This window comes from Dinoponera quadriceps, unplaced genomic scaffold, assembly GCF_001313825.1.
Source record: "Dinoponera quadriceps isolate SergipeBrazil2010 unplaced genomic scaffold, ASM131382v1 scaffold113, whole genome shotgun sequence".
NCBI lineage: Eukaryota > Metazoa > Arthropoda > Insecta > Hymenoptera > Formicidae > Dinoponera > Dinoponera quadriceps.
Window position 1 is genome coordinate 366,075 of NW_014554899.1, and position 17,392 is coordinate 383,466.

General features: G+C 47.3%; 2 protein-coding genes across 10 annotated transcripts in view; one reads left to right on the top strand and one right to left on the bottom strand.

Annotated features, from left to right (window-relative positions):
• The window catches only part of LOC106742513 (intron-binding protein aquarius), a 26,925-nt gene continuing 9,533 nt past the window's right edge, over positions 1-17,392 (bottom strand). The window contains exons 1-13 of one of the 7 annotated variants that reach the window (XM_014615511.1): positions 11,341-11,684; positions 6,218-6,331; positions 5,734-5,837; positions 5,436-5,547; positions 4,995-5,208; positions 4,847-4,895; positions 4,511-4,746; positions 3,792-4,179; positions 3,159-3,407; positions 2,691-3,048; positions 2,346-2,602; positions 758-1,892; positions 1-573 (exon numbers count right to left, since the gene is read on the bottom strand). In XM_014615511.1, the coding sequence (XP_014470997.1) occupies positions 289-573; positions 758-1,892; positions 2,346-2,602; positions 2,691-3,048; positions 3,159-3,407; positions 3,792-4,179; positions 4,511-4,746; positions 4,847-4,895; positions 4,995-5,208; positions 5,436-5,547; positions 5,734-5,837; positions 6,218-6,322 (3,492 nt within the window). In that variant the 5' untranslated portion in view covers positions 6,323-6,331; positions 11,341-11,684 and the 3' untranslated portion in view covers positions 1-288. The other 6 variants (XM_014615513.1, XM_014615512.1, XM_014615514.1 and 3 more) reach the window with 6 other exon arrangements.
• LOC106742515 (G-protein coupled receptor Mth2-like) lies at positions 8,675-17,386 on the top strand. 3 transcript variants are annotated; one of them, XM_014615518.1, is made up of 7 exons: positions 8,675-9,494; positions 14,384-14,651; positions 15,171-15,478; positions 15,776-15,854; positions 16,173-16,333; positions 16,456-16,696; positions 17,153-17,386. In XM_014615518.1, the coding sequence occupies exons 1-7, from the start codon at positions 9,443-9,445 to the stop codon at positions 17,349-17,351; spliced, it is 1,308 nt and encodes a 435-aa protein (XP_014471004.1). In that variant the 5' UTR covers positions 8,675-9,442; the 3' UTR covers positions 17,352-17,386. The 3 variants fall into 3 exon arrangements, with proteins under 3 accessions (XP_014471004.1, XP_014471003.1, XP_014471005.1); XM_014615517.1 differs by lacking the exon at positions 8,675-9,494 and adding an exon at positions 11,893-11,968; XM_014615519.1 differs by lacking the exon at positions 8,675-9,494 and adding an exon at positions 12,632-13,072.

Below are 17,392 nucleotides of genomic sequence, written 5' to 3' on the forward strand. Positions count from 1 at the left end.
CATTTGCAAAAACCATACTTTATTTTAACTCGTACACGCACGTACGGAGAGTCTACTATTGTACAGTGAAACGATGATTCGCATTATAATAAAACGTATATTCTTAGTAAGTGCGAGCGATCGAATGATGCTGATGGAAGAGGTAGCTTCTGATGATCATGAACGCTCGAACATCTCTTTCGCCTTCAAATAGCGGAATTGGTTGTTCCACTTTCGCTACCGATGCGTGTTCGAGCACAGTGTCAGTCTTTGCGCGCATAGATAAGTAATATTGCGACGTGGGCCCGCTCAACCGTCGTCCTCGGTCTCACTCGGAAGATCTTCGACTAAATTTTTAATTGGTTCGTACTTGGTCTCTGTCTTTTCCTCCGTGGACTCTTTCGTCTCGGCCTTACTTTGTTGTTCTTGTTCTTCTTCTTCTTCTTCTTCTACTACTACCTCTTCGTTGTTATTGTTGTCGTCGTCGTCGTCGTCGTCAGTGTCGTCATCGGCACCGGGGTGAGCAGGGATCTTGTGCGCCCGGTTACTTGTGGTCTGCATGGTTCCCGGCTTCTGCCACATCTTTTGCGACTCCTGAAATAAACGAGGAGGGGCAACCCCACGCGTTTTCGTCAGCATCGAGGAGGCAATGTGAATTCGAGAAACGAATTATACATTATCAAGAGAGAGAGAGAGAGAGAGAGAGAGAGAGAGAGACACGGTAGTGCATTTGATGCTCGTTTATCTTTTTGTCAAAATACCTCTAATTGGAAATTACCTTCATACCGCTGACCTTCTCCATGTAATAATCGTAGACGAACTTAGCCATGTGCGGCATATCCTCGATCTCCATGGGAGCGGTCGAAGGCGCCGCATCGTTCGGTCGCTCGGTAGGATAAACCTCCTGCGGCAGCAGCTGCAGTTTCAACGGCCGCTGCATCAGCTGATCGAACGCCGGCGTCAGTTCGAAGCAGTTCTTGAAGAGGGACACGCGGGCGAAGACGTAGAGGCCGAGGCGGGCGCGCGACATCGCCACCACCAGACGCCTCGCGTCCCTCAGGTGACCGACGGCGCGCGTTTTCACCAGGGACAACAGGATGTAGTCGTTCTGTTGACCTTGATACTTGTCGACGGTGGTGACTTTGTTCGGCCGGCCTATCAGTGGATTGTTCGCGCATCGGATGTTGATCACGTCCCTTATGAGGTGCTTCTGGCCGTTGTAGGTGGTTAATATGCTGATCTTATCGGCAGGGTAGCCCAGCAAACGCATGTACATGAACACCGCAACGCAGTACTCCGCCTCGGCGAGATTCTGATAGAAATAGGCGCTCGGCTCGCTCTCACCGACGCCGTTGAAGTCCTCGACATTGACCAGCTGAAAGTCGTACAGAAAGCCGGCGTTCGCCACCAGGTACTCTGGGCTGCGCTCCACGTGCGCCAGATTGCCCAATTTCTTGTAACGCCAGTTGTAGAGATTGCAGATGCTGGGCCTGGCACGACCCTGGCCGTCCAGGTCGACCGTGGGGACACCTAGTCGCACGAAACGCGCGAACAACGATTGCTCCATGTTCGAGTATTTCTGGAAAGCCATGTTCTTGATGACGGGCGGCAGCTGATGGTGGTCACCTATCATGATCCATCGCTTCAGGCGATTGTAACCGTCTTGGGGATTTTGCAACAGCAACGGTATGAAGGTCTCGATCTCCAAGATTTGCGCGGACTCCTCCATGAGGATGTTGTCGTACTTGAAGCCCATGTCGACGAGCTCGCGTCTCTTAAGCGCTGCGTGCGTGCAAGTCATTGCGATCACCTTTGCCTCCTTGACGAGCAGATACTTGGATCTGTCTAGGCCGGATCTCAGTAATTCGAACGCACGGAACTCCTCCAGTTGCGCGAATATCCTCTCGATATACCTGCGCGCGATAGCGCTCCGTTAGCGTCTTCATTCAAGAGAACTCACTTACTACAAACTGTTCCAAATATATTGATTTGTTTAATAAATATTGTCGTACTCTTGAGATGTACTAAGGGAAATCTGCGGACTCATCAATGACAACGACATTCACAGGTGTAATCATGAGTTGTATGCATAGTATAAACAGCAAGATATTGTTTCATTTATTAAGACCCCAAGGTGGCCGAGTGAAATACGTAGAACCTGCCAAACAGATTTTTAAGCCGCAGATAACAGGGAAGCACCTTAGAGTGATGATGACTACTGAATAATTCAAGAGTACAGAACGCTCGCTAATAAACCCACACGAGTGTGCAGTCTCTCCATTGAAGAAATAAATTTAGAACAGTCTGGAAGTGTTTTCTGATCGTTTATCTGAGTTATCTGATCCGACGGTTCATCATCGACTCACCGATAACAGCTGCACGCGATCTTGAGATCTTCCTCGTATGTATTACGCTTGAAGAGCGGCTGCGGTGCGTTGTCGAAAAACTTGTGGAACGGAAATTCCTCGTCGATTATGGCGGCCAGGTCGGACTTTCCGCTGGTGCTCTGTCGCTGCTTGATCTTGGCCTCGAAGCGATCCCACCTCGTCGATATCTGATACATGAAGAAATATCCCGCCGTCTCGCAGGTATACGCGACGTCGCCTTTCACATTCAGCGATTCCTGAGGAAAGAGAATGGACGAATGGATTCGCTAGTATTCGGTACGCGCATATCCCGTTGAAACGTGACCCTTCGAAAGCGACTCGTACCTGTAACCGTTGGACCTCCAGAAGTAGATCCAAACGCTTGGCAAGGACATAGTTGACCCTACCGTATCGACTGAAGTCCTTTTCGGTCTCTAGGGCTTCCTCACCGTGACCGAGACGCAGAAGATGTCTCTCGTCGATATCGAGCGCCATGATCTTCTCGAACAGCTGGTTGAGCGCCTGATTGGAGTGCGTGACGATCAAGGTCCGCTGATTCGGAAAATTGTGATACAAATTCGAGATAATCTGCACGGCGACGTCCGTTTTGCCGGTACCGGGCGGACCCACCACCAACGTCAGACCTGGTTGCATCCCAGCTCGAATAGCTTCGACCTGCGTCGGCGTAAAGGGGATTTGATTCCTGTAACGTGACAACACATAAGAGAGTTTCTCATCTTGCGAGTTGAGAGGAAGCAACGTGTCTTATATAGATACGTCATTAAATGTGTAAACAAGAAAGCGAGGGCTCACTTCTTCGGCTCGTTCGCTCTGTACGGGCCGCGGCTGGGCGGCACATGCGGTTTGACCCCGATGATCTTCTTCGCGGGCTCCTTGTTACGCTTCGCCAGGACATCCTTGAAAATCAACTGGAATGGCCGCATGAGATTCTTCTCGTCCTCAGGATCCGTTACGATCTCGTATGGGGGGAAACTTGCTCGCAGGTGGTCTATATCGAGGAACGTATCGTTGAAATCCATCGTCGCGATCTCGTCCGGCATTCTGTCACACAGAATCAATGTTTTTTTTTTCGTTTTTACGTTGTCTGTAGATCACCCGTTCATAGATAAATAAACAAGCGAAAATAAACGAATGAATTTAAATTTACACAAGGATCAGTCGATTCACCAGAGTTAGCGCTAAAAGTTCGGAACGGTCGAATATTTCACGAAGAATGAATTTTCGAGAAAATATTTCAGATAAAAGTTGTAAAAGGTTTAAAATAAGCACATCTAACAGCTATATCCAGGTATGACTTTGGTATGGCATTCGCCAACTTTACAACTTTTTCGTTTCTGAAACATTTTTTCCCAAAAATTAGTTGTCTTCGTCCGATTGTTTCGGAACTTTTAGCGTTCACCGTGTAATCAAATTCGACTTAATCACCTCGAGTAGCAGGCCGCACCGGGATCGCCGTATCCGAGGATTATGTCGTGCAACCAGTCCGGGACGACGCATTCGGTGTTCATGAGCTCCCTGATAGTCTCTAAAACCGCTTTGAAGTTATTCTCTTTGGGCTTACGTCTCATTATAATATTGAATCCCTCGTACACGTCCTCGCCGCCGTGGCTGGCGTTGTCCATGTCTATCCGATACTGATTGCAGTCCAGCCACACTCTGTAGGTCCGGGAGTCACCCGGCAAAATGGGCCTCGGCTCCGGGCCGTCCTCTATCACTCTGCCGTTCGAGTCGAGCATACCCTCGACCTCGCAGCCGCGGACCGTGGTCAGACCCACTTGGGGCACGAAGGGGAGCTTGTGACTGTACTTGGTGCCTGCAACAACGCGACGCGATTGCTCAAGTATTCGATGCTGCATATCATATTGTGAAACTTCGTCTGTATTAGTTAAAATTTATTATTGTGCACAGTTCGTTTTTCCTTAGGTGGTTTATCAGTTTTTTTTTTTTGTATAATGCACATTTCATTTGTCAGCGTATTTTTATTTGAAAAAAAATGTTTTGTCCGTATCGAGACTGGTTCAGTGTTTTTGAGAACAAACCTCCAGTCAACGTGATATTATTGTTATGCTCTGTTGTTATAATAATAATTATTATTACTATAGTTGATGTGTGTGCAGTCTTTGCGTAATTTGTATCGCCATTACCGATCGGATTCGGAGGCTTGACCGTGATGAGGAAGCACACGTCGTGCTTACGGAGATTCTCCCACTCGGTCTTAATCTCCTTGCGAACGCTGAGGTTGATCGTGATATCAGCGCGCACCCTGGACGGCTTGTTCTCGCCCACGTTGGGTTTAGCCACCTCGACCACCGCGAATTGCGTGATCGGCTGAGCCATTCTGGCCCATCCGCCGAAGTAAACACCGCCGTCCTCGGCTCGCCTGAACAAGGAAAAAAAATGACATCCACCGCGACAAAGAGGAAAAAAAAAGGAGAAAGAGCCAAATAAAAAGAGAAAGAACACTGCAGCGAATAGCTTACCAAGGACTCAGTCTGCTTACGGCATCCTCGATATCCTGTCGTATCTCATCTGCGAAAACAACGACGATATGTATATGTAACACATTTAACGATCGGCAATTAATCGAGAGATTCGCGAGTTTTTTTTTTCTACCGCCTTTTTACTTACACGTAGACTCCAAACGAAACAGATTAAAGTTCCGCAGCAGGTAATCGTGCAACGTGAGGAACTGAAGGTTCAATTTCGGCAGAGCCAGGCAGTCCTCGCCGGAGAAATACTCGGTCGGGACGACGCTCTCGTTCCAGATGATGTCCTCGGTCGGATAAAGCGGCATCTCATTCAGCTCCTCGAGCTGCGACGGCCTACGCTCGTGCCGCGATATCTAAAAATAAAGAAAAAAAAGGCGCACCTCTCAGAATTCGGCGCGACCTCGATTATGCAAATCTCGTGTGCGGCAATCGTCTTTTTTTCTTTCTTTTTTTCTACAATAACTTGGTAGCTCTTATTGGCTTGTAAAAATCTACTTTCGATTCTACGCATCTGAGAGCTTTGCTAGGACTCTCTCTCTCTCCTTTTCTCTCCATCTGTTTTCTTCCCGTCGACTCTTACCAGCAGTTCGCGCAGAAAGTCTATGTCCAAGCGGTACCAATTCTCGTCCTTCTCACGCTCCTCCGGTGGCACTAAATTTAAATAACTCGCGATAGCTCTCAATTTTTCTTGGCTGCAAGGAAATAAAAAGGCAACGTTACTAGCAGCGTTCCGACGTTATCGTCAGGCTAACGAACATGTCAGTTAGTCTCGTAATGAAATATCATGGAGTACGTTTACCTTAAAATTTTTTTCTCAAAATACATAACTGTGCACATCGCGTCGAGAAGAATTATTCGTGTACAAAGAAAGGACTTACCTGAGCGAGCCGAAATGCTTGTAAAGAGCGTCCCTGACGTCGACGCTGGCCACGTTGGCCAACGCGAAGCTCCGCAGATCCGGGAATTTGGCGAAGACCGCATTCTAGGCAAAATTTTAATGTTTAACGGTTTAACGATTTCGAGAATATATTAACGCGTCTGAGAAACGCTCGTGCGTAAATTGCCATACCGACGATGACTAAGAGGCATTAATCACATTCCAGTTGAAATTCATACTTCTGTATCTATAATATTCCCCCCCCCCCTTCTTTTCATTGATACGTTTTCGTCGTCGTGGGCTTTCACGAAAAGCTCACTGCGCAAATCCGCCGCGAAAATCCCGTTACGTCATAATCAAGCTCGCGAGATATCGAGCGGTAAACGCGACACAGAGGGGAAAATTATTCTTGATTACTTCACCGGTAACTGCAAGGATACCCGTAATTCACGGTCTCTGGGAAGTCGAGACGGGATTCCACGTACCTGAAGAGACGTAATTTTAGCGTAGTGCAACTGCGTCATGTCGTGATCCGTCAAGGGATTGCCGGTCTCCTCGCTGATTTCGAATCGGGCGTAGAATTTCAGCATCTCCAGGAGCTGCGGGCAAACATAGTATACGGATTCCGATTGCGGCGGATTTCGAGCTAAAAGTCAACACATTTATCAACGTGTTTAAAGCCTCTAACGTGAAAGAGGAGTCACATAATTCTTTTCATTTTGTCGAAGATGGAGGACTCGGCTGGCTCTGGTCGCACGTGCATCGATAAAACAAGAATCGACAGAGTCGTTGCATTTATAATCAAGCCGTGGACGTCACAGCCGGAGGACCGGTTACATTAATAGTTTTTTTTTCTCGAGACTTCTTCTTCTTTTCCTACTTCTTTGCCGACCGCCTCCTCTTCTTCGTCAGATTGCCGATACGCACGAAGCCGTTCGTCGAATGCGCGCGACGCCGAACACACACACACGCACATACATCCGCCGTTTCCTTTTAATTAACATCGTTTCAATCAATTTGCATTCGATAACCGTCGCGCATCTGCCGCGTAATCGACAACTTTATACGCACGTGGAAGGAGAACGCCGAAGTATCAATCGATCTGATTAATAGCGCTGTAATCGGAGTAAATCTTCTCGATTCGATAGCGACGTTACTGAAACTAATACTCGAGTTATTGAAACAACGTATGATTAGTTTCAATGATATCGCTATCGAATGAAGATTTGCTTCAATCGTACTACCGTTCGTCAATTCGATTGATACGACAGCATTTATTCCGCGCATGCGTCAGAATTTCCATCCACACTGCGAATCTGAACGTGAATTACGTAGAACGTGTTGACATGTTCAAACGTAATTAACACGTGCATTGTGATTTGAACGATAAGAAACGTGTAAACAAAGTTTCAGGCGAACTACACGCTCACGCGAGTAACATAGTTGGATTTCCAGTGCATTCCCATTTCCCGGTAAACTTTCGACTGACGTATTTCATATTAATAGCATACTAATGAGCGCGTGCATGATCTTTACCCGCGAGTTCTTTATTATATTGAGCTACCGCGGTCGAACGCGATTAATCGGCTGCGTTTGAAAGAGCGTCGAATGTGTTGGTGTGTCGCAACTAGCTGGCGGAACTTCTTATCGTTACCACGCTCGACCTTCGTACGTACAGCGTGGATATTAAGGAAATTGTTCAACCATGCATCTCGCAGCTGCACGTGTGCAACGTTAGTGTTTCATTTTTCTATATGCGAAGAAAAATGCAAGATGCGCCCGCGCCACTCAGTCTCGCCCGGGACGCTCGTTTTTATCCGCGTTTTTATCCGCGCGGTGTAACGACCTGTAATGGTCAGGGGTTCAGGGGTATCAGGCCAGGTAGGTACTGGAAACTGAGGATTACAGATCGGGGAAGTGGAATTTGTCAAGCCAACTAACGTCGATTTCAACCGGCTTTGTCCCGATTCGTCGAGTTCCAATTCTCCAAATGGCCGAGTCTGACGCGGACTCGTGGGAGATAGGTGATCTCTCTAAATTTCTCGGAGCGGAAACTCACTCGAAGTGTTAGACAAAAAAAATATTGTCACTCGAAATCGCAAGAGAACGTGTCTTGTATCTTGCGAATCGTACTTGAATGTTTCGCTCAAGTTTAGGCTGAATTACAACTTCCGTATGAGCGAGTGTTTCAATAGGTTGAAGTGACATGTGATGGTGAAGTCGACTATATAGATTGTTGCATCAACATATCGAGCAGTATGCCGGGTTGCCGCTGGCAAGGGCACGTGTGAAAGAGTGAGAACGCGTGAACTCGGATCGATCGCGCGCGCGGTCTCTCACACGTGCCCTTACCAGTGGCAACCCGGCGTACTGCTCGATATGTTGGTACTGCATATCCCCATCAGATTCGCTCTTCAGCTTCGAGTAGAAATTATTCACGACGATTCAGAGCGGAGAATTCGCTCCATACGAGAATGAAAAGTGATCAACTCTCCGCTTCTCGAGTGAGACTTTACTCCGACAAATTTACAGAGAGCCACAGGTGTCATCGTTTTCTATCTCGACGCGTGTTTTTTTTTGTTTTTCCGAGATACTTCGATACATCCTCTCGGATACTTGTCGGCGAGCCGCCAAGAGAGACGCGGTCAAATTCTGCCCGGACCGGTCTTCCTCCTCCTGCTATTTTGTCTCTCGCCCGTGCGAATCGTGACGCGCCGTCATTCGCGGGCGACGGGACATGACGAAAAAAAAATGGAAAAACAAAAACTACACGGCTCAATCTCGCACACACACACACAAGTGTGTACACACGCTAAGACGAGCCCACCGAATGTAAAAAAAGGGGAGAGGGGAGAGAAGATCGCGCTATCTCCCCCGACCGCCGAGCCGTGGACACCGGCGAGAACTCCGAAGGAGATCCGTTCAGCGTCAGTATAGCTCACAGGCGAGCAAGTGTGTGACGCGTCAACCAACACGCGTGCGCCGTTTCCGCGCTCCGTCTCTCATCATCATCGATACAGCGGATTCGATTGTATTATCGCCATCGGCAACACCTGATTTTATCGCGCGGAGAGCAATCGCGAACGGACACGCGACTTTTCTCGCGATTTCGATAACGCGCCTCGAGAACCTTCGGGCCCGCAAACATTCTAAACAAATAGTCACGCTTCCTCCGCGTACCGCTCCGGAGTATCGATTTTCGAAATTTTCGAGTGAAGGTCGTCCGATCGACACGATCACCCGGAAAAGCTCCACTCGAGAAACTTGCTTTCGCGCATCCGTTTTTCTCGAGTGTATCTCGCGATACTCGATTGTGCGCGCGCGTGCAACGGTTTTTATGATCATTGTCCTCGAGAGGAGAAAGAGGAAACGCGGGGGAAAAAGCTGACGAAGGAAACCGCGATAAAGTGAGAGGACAAGGGAAATCAGACGGTTCCGTTGACGTCGAAACCTGAGAGCATAACGGACGAGGAAATCCCCTGCTATTTGGTGGCGAAACGCCAAGGAGGTGGATCCGTCGTCGTCAGTTTGTTGACCCCGAGGCGAGTGCTCTCCGTGGCGTCGAAGGTGATTTTCTCCTCGAGGGCGTTTTCGAACTGAGATCCCGGTGTTTCCGACGAGTCTGTTCCTCGAGCACGCGTCGTCGCTTCGCCAAGCGCGCGGATCTGCTCTCAGCGACTCTGAACGAAGAGATGCGGTAACGGACGACGATGTTGTCGAACGCGAGTTACGGCAGGCAGCCGAGCGCGTCGCCGACCAGAGGTAAAGTCGAACTTCCTCTCTCATACTTTGCATTATTATTGTGTCCGATTGTCCATCCTCTAACGTCCGTGTCAATGGTCGTTTACCCGAAACTTCCGAAGTGAGAGACATTCACATTCGAATTTTACATCAGATCCGTGTCTCCCGGTTCAATCGTACGACGTAATCGCGAGACGTTAGACTTACGAGTGCGAGTCAACTGAAAGACTCGCGTCTCGGGACTCTCATTCAAACTTGAGCGTCCCACTGGAGACACGTTTCAAGAAACAACCATTAATAACGGGTCTTCCTTGAAGTGAAATCTCACTCGAAACGAGCGAAATTTCACTCAAGACGCGCGGAAAATTCATTCGAAACAGCAACAACGGTGGAAACATCGTCACTCAGAACCGTCAACGGTGAATATTTGAAGAACGCAAACTTTCGGGCAATCTCATTACCGTATTTCCAATCCACACGAGCGATTGTTTCAATTCGGTTTCGATTGGCAGGAATTTTTCCCGCGACGATGTAGATTTCATCGCAAAGATTCTCCTTTCAATACTGGAAATTTTCCACTCGGCGATTCGGAATGAAAAATTCGCTCTGTGTAGGAGTGAAAAGTCACTCCATTCGGAACGAGTCGGCACTGTCATTCTACCGCCTGAGTGAAACGTCATTCAAAGAAATACAGAGAGCACCTCGTGCATTGTCTTTCGTGTGAAACGCCCTTCTTTTCTGTGCACCTACGAGAATATCACTTCTGAAAAGCTCCGTCACACAGAGGATCTCGCGCGAATCTCGACAAAGCGATGAGACTACCCGAGTGACAGCTTCGCTCCTTCGCGCCGCCTCAAGCTGGTATCATATTTTCTTCCGCCACTTGCGACATAAATTGGATTTACTTCGCTTATGTAAGGCACAGCTCGCCTCGCGCGATGCAGATATGCAGCTGATAATTACATCGGTAATGGGATACCGCGCCTGAAGCTGATATATTATTAATAGAAGAATCATCCGAGAAAATGGACAAGCGAGATGGAATTTAAACGTACTGTTGTCGAAGTTGCGGTTGGAACGCGCGACTGAGAGAGAGACTGGAAGAGAATCCGCAGCAAAATTCGCCGTAATCGTCCAACGCTAATTGTCATCGCTGTTTCCTCGACAAAGAAGGCGTTATTGTGCATGAGAAAATTATTAACGGATAATTACTCGCGGTAAGCATAGAGGCGTACACAGAGCTCTGCCGCGCGAGCGACTGTACGTACGGCACGTGTACGGCCGAACAACAAACAAGCTTTCGTTGTCCACCCGACTCTAAAAAGACATGAATACGAGAGGAGATTTCGCCGGGAAAATATTTTCCACGGTGACACAGTCCGCTTAAATCTTCGCCTGCGAGGCAGGGAGAGAGAACTAATTCTATAAATAAATCAGATGCGAACGACGCGCGCGATGAAGCGTCTTATCTGAATCGTTTCGTGATTCTCACAAAGCTCATTTGCGACGGTGGAAGTATAAAGTGCATCGAGCAAACTTCCTCGATTAGAATCGATAACGCGCAGACAAAAGGTCCGGTTGAAATTATCTGACGATGAACAAGCCGAGACGCGGATTTTCGGGCTGTAAGAAGGAAATTTCGTTCGTACGAGTCAGAGAAATTCTGTTCATTGTCGGGTGAATTCTCGATAGACTCTTTTTTTCCATGCGCTCTTTCTTCGTGCGTTTAACAGAGTTCCTTTCTCTTAAAATGAGATGTCTCAAGCGACTAGTTGCGTGGCACATATCTTCGCGCCGTTATCTTTTATCAACGCGTGAATATGCGCGCGCGTGCGTTAATCGTGACAGAAACGTCGAACTTTCTTACTTTTGTTTCTCTTTCGTGCGCGTATCGCGTTTTTTTTCACATGGAAACACAAGATCACCTTATCGGATCGGGTTTACACGGCCCGCCGAAACTGAATGAACTCGGCGTCACCGGTAGGAATTTATTAGCGCAACCTTTTTTTCTCTCCTTTTCCGAGACACACGCCGACGCGCATGATAACGACGTCAATAACTCTGCGACGCGAAAGCAACGACACGTTTATTTCGCTAATTATGCATATGTATATGTATATACTGTGGCCAATTAAAAGGCCGGACGGTATTCATACGCGTTAATTGAGCGCTGCCGTCGTTGTCGCCGAGGCGAACATCCATAGCGATGACAGTCGCGATTAATCGCGCGGTCTATTGGGAGAAAACAACAGATTTTTACTCGGACATCAAGAGTTCCCAGAAATTACACGACAACGCTGACGAGTCGATTTCGCAGGCGCGATGAAGCACCAGCGAAAAATGTTAAAAGTCGATGTTTTGCACGATACGAAGGTGACTAGTCGCGTTCGGAGCTTGTAATCTCGTCGTGTTTTCCATTCGTTACAAGATAGCGATGGAGATCAGGTCACGGAAGATTCCGACAGAAAATGGAGAATCGAGAGAAGAGCACGGTGGTACGTACTTACGTATATAATAGCGATCGAACGTCGCAGAAAATAACGTTATCCGGCGAGATTACAAGGCCGATACAAGTGCCTTCTATAAACGAAAGGCGCAAAAATAAGCGAGACATTAAACTGATAATGGCATTACTGATAAATCAATCCGCTAATGCCAGAATTCAAGCGGAAGGGACGAGCGGCGATTTAACGAATCGCGCGAACAATTTCAAGCGCAATCTGACGAGAAACTTGACACGCGTGAAAGAGCGAGTGTGTTACGTGAATTGCGAAAATCAATGTGTAAGAAATCGATACCTCGTACGAGCGACTTATAATCGCGCTTATAGGGAAATATAAAACGAATGAAAATTAAATAAAACTAAAATGAAACGAAACGTTGCTCGAAAATATGGGGACAGACTATTCGCTTCGTATCTGTTCGCGCTAAGTTCTAAGCTTCTCTGGAGTGAGAGAGAGAGAGAGAGACGCTTCTTCGTCATCCTCGAGATGACAGCTTAAAATCACAAGAACAGTCTCTCGAGCGAAACAACGATGTGACGCGATGACCGAGCTGCGCCGCACATGCACGACGCGGTCCAACGGCCGTAATAAAGAGCCTCGTTAACGCAGTCATCCCTTCTTCTTTCATCGCGATCGTTTCGCGCACCCGCCATTAACGCTGAACTGGGTTACGGATGGGCCGTTTCGCAATCGCGACCGATCGCTAATCGCGAAACCGAATGGAGCGCTCATTTTTTCTCGCCTCTCGCGTTGCCGAGCGATTTATAAAACGCCGCTCTCGAAGAAGCTGGATGTATCGCGCGCGACCTAACGTTTGCTGATCTCGCGTATATGCATTTTCCGCTGCGAATCTCGCAGCCGCCGGATACGCAAGTCTGCCGACGCGATAACGCCGAGCTGTGTATCACCGAAGATAAAAAAATTCGTTTCGGTATCAGGCCGACCGGCCGTGTGTGACGTACACGGAAACTACGCTTGTATTTCGCTAGAAATAAGAGCGAACGGCGGTGTGTGCTCGTTAAACACTCGAGTGGACATTCTTTTGTTACTTTTTAACACGCGCCGTTGACGCATCGATCGATCGATTCGATATGTGTGAGTATGTTTATATTTAAATATATATATATATATATATATATATATATATATATATATATATGTGTATATACACAGAATATATCTTATACGAGATTAGAGCACGCGATACTCCAGTATGCGAATCGCGTTTGTTTTCGTAAACATCGATCCTTGCGACAAGATTATTGCAATCTTTTCGAGAAATTATTTTCTGCACGCTCACCAGTAACACAGAATTCGATTGACGCGACAAAAAATAACCCCTTATCGATACCCGCGTTTATTTAGCTGTGACGCAATTTTTCTGCGGGATAATACGCGGCTGTATTATTATTTCTTCGTGATTTTCCCAACTCCGGACGTTCGAGCGTCGTACGGTTATTGATGAAATCATGCGCACATAATGTTAGTTACTCGCTAAAAATACGCTGTTTTTCAATTGAAGATGCAAACAACGAGCCGATTACTCGTCGACTTTCGATTGGTTACTTGGCCGGCAAATTACTTGCTGCACAATCAATTGATTATTCGATCTTTATGATGTCTTTTCCGGAATTGAGAAACAATGAATTATTCGCAACGCAGTTAACATTTTTTTCATTAATGACTTAATAACGAAGTTATTTCTCCTTGTTGAATGACGATAATGGTGACGAACAGCTTTTCAAATTTACTTTCCCAACCCTGGTCTTCTCTCGACCGTCGTCTTTATATAAGTTCTCATGGGAAGTTTAGGGTAATTAATCGTTTGAGCATATTTAATGAGACTTTATTCTCATAGCTAGTGAGAAGTTTCATAGCTAATAAATTCTCATGGATAATGAGAAATCCGACATCATTGATTGATTATTACAATGCTTCTTCAAGAATTAGATTAAATAGATTCCTGTTTTAACAATTTTTTTGCTGTAAAAATTGTAAATTTTCTCTTTAGCGCGGCACATGCAAATGTAATACATCTGTATTATTCTTTCAAAAGTAAGAACATTTTGTTTCTTCCCCGTTTACTTAATAGTACACTCAGAGAGAAATTCCACTAAAATTATAGTTATTTTCAGCCTCAGCTATATCTTCTTCTGGCTTTAACCCAAAAAACATTGTTACATAACAACTTGCATAAAAGATTATTATCGCTGACACTGTAATAACATTAGAAAAATGGTTCTCTTGACTATAATTCTTCCATTTATACGATTACAGTGATAAATTAAAAAAAAATGTTCTCAGTATGTGATAATAATACAAAGTTACGCCGAGCCGAAGCTCTCAATCTCTTCTCTTCCACATTGCCTCTCGCATTCACGCGATCCGGATTGCAACGTTTCGCAGGTTGCCTCTGGTTACTGTGGCTCGGACTGTTCGCGAGCTTGGTCTCGCCGAGTCTCTCTTTCGTCGACACCTCCTGCTGCCCCGAAGGAACGGTATGGGAACGCTCGGCCAATTGCTCGGACGGCTCAAGGATCCAGTTGGATTGTCCGTTCGGCATCTTCATCATCGACCCTGAACTGAGCGAGCGGGACAACTTCTCTATTCATCATGACGATACTACCGCGTGGCTGCACATGCATGTCGATGACCTTAAGATCCCGGCAGACATGTGAGATTTTTTGTTTATCGGTGGTTATTGGTTAGAGCTTTATCGGCAGTTTTCTGTTAAACGGCCGGTCACGAACGACGATTCGCGGAAAATATCGCGAAAAATTCGCGAAAAATTCGCGAAAAATATGAATGCTCGGAAGTAGCCGAATATCGGGAACATGAGGAAAATCTTGCCTTACTGGGTATTCCCCACAACGTATATCTCGCGATGTCCTGAAGTAATGGCCGCGTTATTGCCTATTAATTGTTGATAATGGTCGCACGTGCACATTTTCTAACGTCAGGATGATTTTCCACGTTTTCTCAGAATCTTTGTGTAACAGTCAGGGCGTTACGTCAGAGTCACACATGCTTCCGAGTGTGGCCGAATTCATTAGGCCCGCAAAAAGTAACAAGAGCCACAAATGAAAAAAAAGGAAAGATCGTTTTTTCTCCGGAAGATCGATCGACGATGCGGGTCCCGTCGCGTTTCGATTTCCTCCGCTCTTATTTATCGTGATGCGTATCCGTCCATCAGGTTCTGTGTCACCAAGTCGAAACGAATCAGCAGAAACGACATCGCCCTGACATGCTTCGACGAGGACCTGATAAACGACGGTTCCCCGATGGTGTGGAAGAACATCTTGGTATGCATCGTCAGCATCATCTCGGCCATCTTCCTCATCGCCACCTTGGCGGTTTACGTGATATTGCCGGAACTGAGGGAGCTTCAGGACAAGGCGATGATGGCCGCGGTTACCACCCTGGCGGTCAGTTACACCGTCCTCTCGGTCCAGCACCTGCGGCCGACGATGAACGGCGATTACAACATCTGCGTCACCCTCGGTAGATAATCACGCGATGTTTGTTCACGCGCGAGGAACAAAGATCGGCTGGAATCAACGTGACGGCGAACGAACCGAGCGCGTAGTGGCTGAAGGAAAACGGAATTTCCGACTCTTATGAGCCAAATTCAGTTGTAAGAAGCGGAAATCCTGTTTTCCTTCAGCCGAAACGCGCTTAGTTCGTTCGCCGTCACGTTCATTCAACTGATCCTTTTTTTTTTTCTTTCCCCGTGCGCGATACGAAGACACAGAAATTCGTCGCCGATTATCCTTGCGATTTCGTCCGACGGTTTTCCAGGTTTCATCCTGTACTTCGCCTTCATGTCCGCGTTCTTCTGGCTGAACATCGTGGCATTCAACGTGTGGCGCGCCGTATGGTAAGTGTCGATCGAAACTCGACGTCGTCCGATTCCGGTCACGCCGAAAAAGCTTGATTGAATTAACCTGATAACGAACGAATCGAACTCGTTTCGATTGGAGGGGACGGAATTTCCCATTGTGAGAATTGAATCGGATCTTTAGAAGACTCCCCCCCCCCCCCCCNGAAGCATTTTGAGCATACCTTAGCTCGCTTCTGACGTCATAAAATAAGACGACCGGGAGCGTAAGAACCAGAAATTCCGCTTCCTTCAGCCGTTCGCCTCGTTCGCTTCGTTCAGGTCGATTCAAGCAAACTTCGCTTTCTCCGTGCACAGGTTCAAGAACTTCAGGGTGAGGGAGCAGTCGCTTTTCTACTCTTACTGCGTCTGGGGATGGGGTGGCCCGGCATGTTTCTTGATCGCCGCGCTGACGATGCATCTAATAGATGGTCATCACCTGAAGCCCGGCTTCGGTGACGCCAGTTGTTGGTTCGGCGGTGAGTCGAACAGCGATGAATAATTTTGCACTTCTACCGCCTTTCTTTCCGCGGAAAGATTCACGCGAGAGAACCGACCCCGCGACGGCCGAAGTAAAACGCGGCAATTGTACTCTCCGCAGGCGCCAGGCAGACGTGGGCGTACTTTTACGGGCCGGTCGCTATTCTGCTAACGTTGAACATTATCTATCTTGGGCTGACCAGCTGGCGTCTGTGGCACCAGTATCGCGATTACACGGGCAGCAAGCTGCGAGTATTACGATTCAAATGTTTGCTGTACATCAAGCTGGTGCTCGTCATGGGCATCACCTGGATCTTCGAGGTGATATCGTTCGCCGTAGACACGAACATGGACGAGTTCTGGTGGGTGATCTTTGTTGTACGCCTCGTGTGCAGCATACATTAACCGGCAGAATAACAGCCTCAGCACGCGATGCGATTAGAATTTATCTGATCGTTCGAATTTTCGGACTGTACACGTGCGCGTTTGATTTATTATTATTTACCGATTATCCAGAGAAGCGGGGATGTCAAATCAGTAAGAAAAAATCTGTCGCTGTGGCAGCTTTAAATGAATGTCCAGAATAGTGACCATTTCCCTAAGGGTAGAAATGTTAAAAATATTTGTGTTGCTTTCCAACATATTCGTCTTGAATTAACACAGAAATTTGCGTGGACCGCTTGGGACATTTGAAACTTGTTGAACATGACGCCACATTTTTTACCGTGTAACGACTTAATTACATCGCGTACTAAGGTTGTTTTGCCACGATCAGTTTGCTGGCTAACATAACCGAACGAACCCTACTCTCTCGCCAGGATACCGACGGACCTGTTGAATGGTCTTCAAGGATTTGTCATATTTCTGCTCCTGGTGGCGACGCGGAAAAGAGTGAGGAAGCTGTTGGCGAAGAAGCGGCCTTGCGGTATCGGTTTCCCGAAATCCTGGGCGGCTTACGAGGACGAGGAATGCGAGGCTGTGCTGCCCGAGGAGCTCGAGCTGTCCCAGCAAGGATAACGCGTGCGCTTTTGCGCAGCTAGTCCCCCCCCCCCCCCCCC

Coding starts and splice junctions, on each gene's coding strand:
- LOC106742515 (XM_014615517.1), top strand. CDS start 11,908: ATGGAGATCAGGTCACGGAAGATTCCGACAGAAAATGGAGAATCGAGA. Junction 11,969..14,383: donor ATCGAGAGAAGAGCACGGTG/GTACGTACTTAC, acceptor AACGTTTCGCAG/GTTGCCTCTGGTTACTGTGG. Junction 16,697..17,152: donor ACGAACATGGACGAGTTCTG/GTGGGTGATCTT, acceptor CTCTCTCGCCAG/GATACCGACGGACCTGTTGA.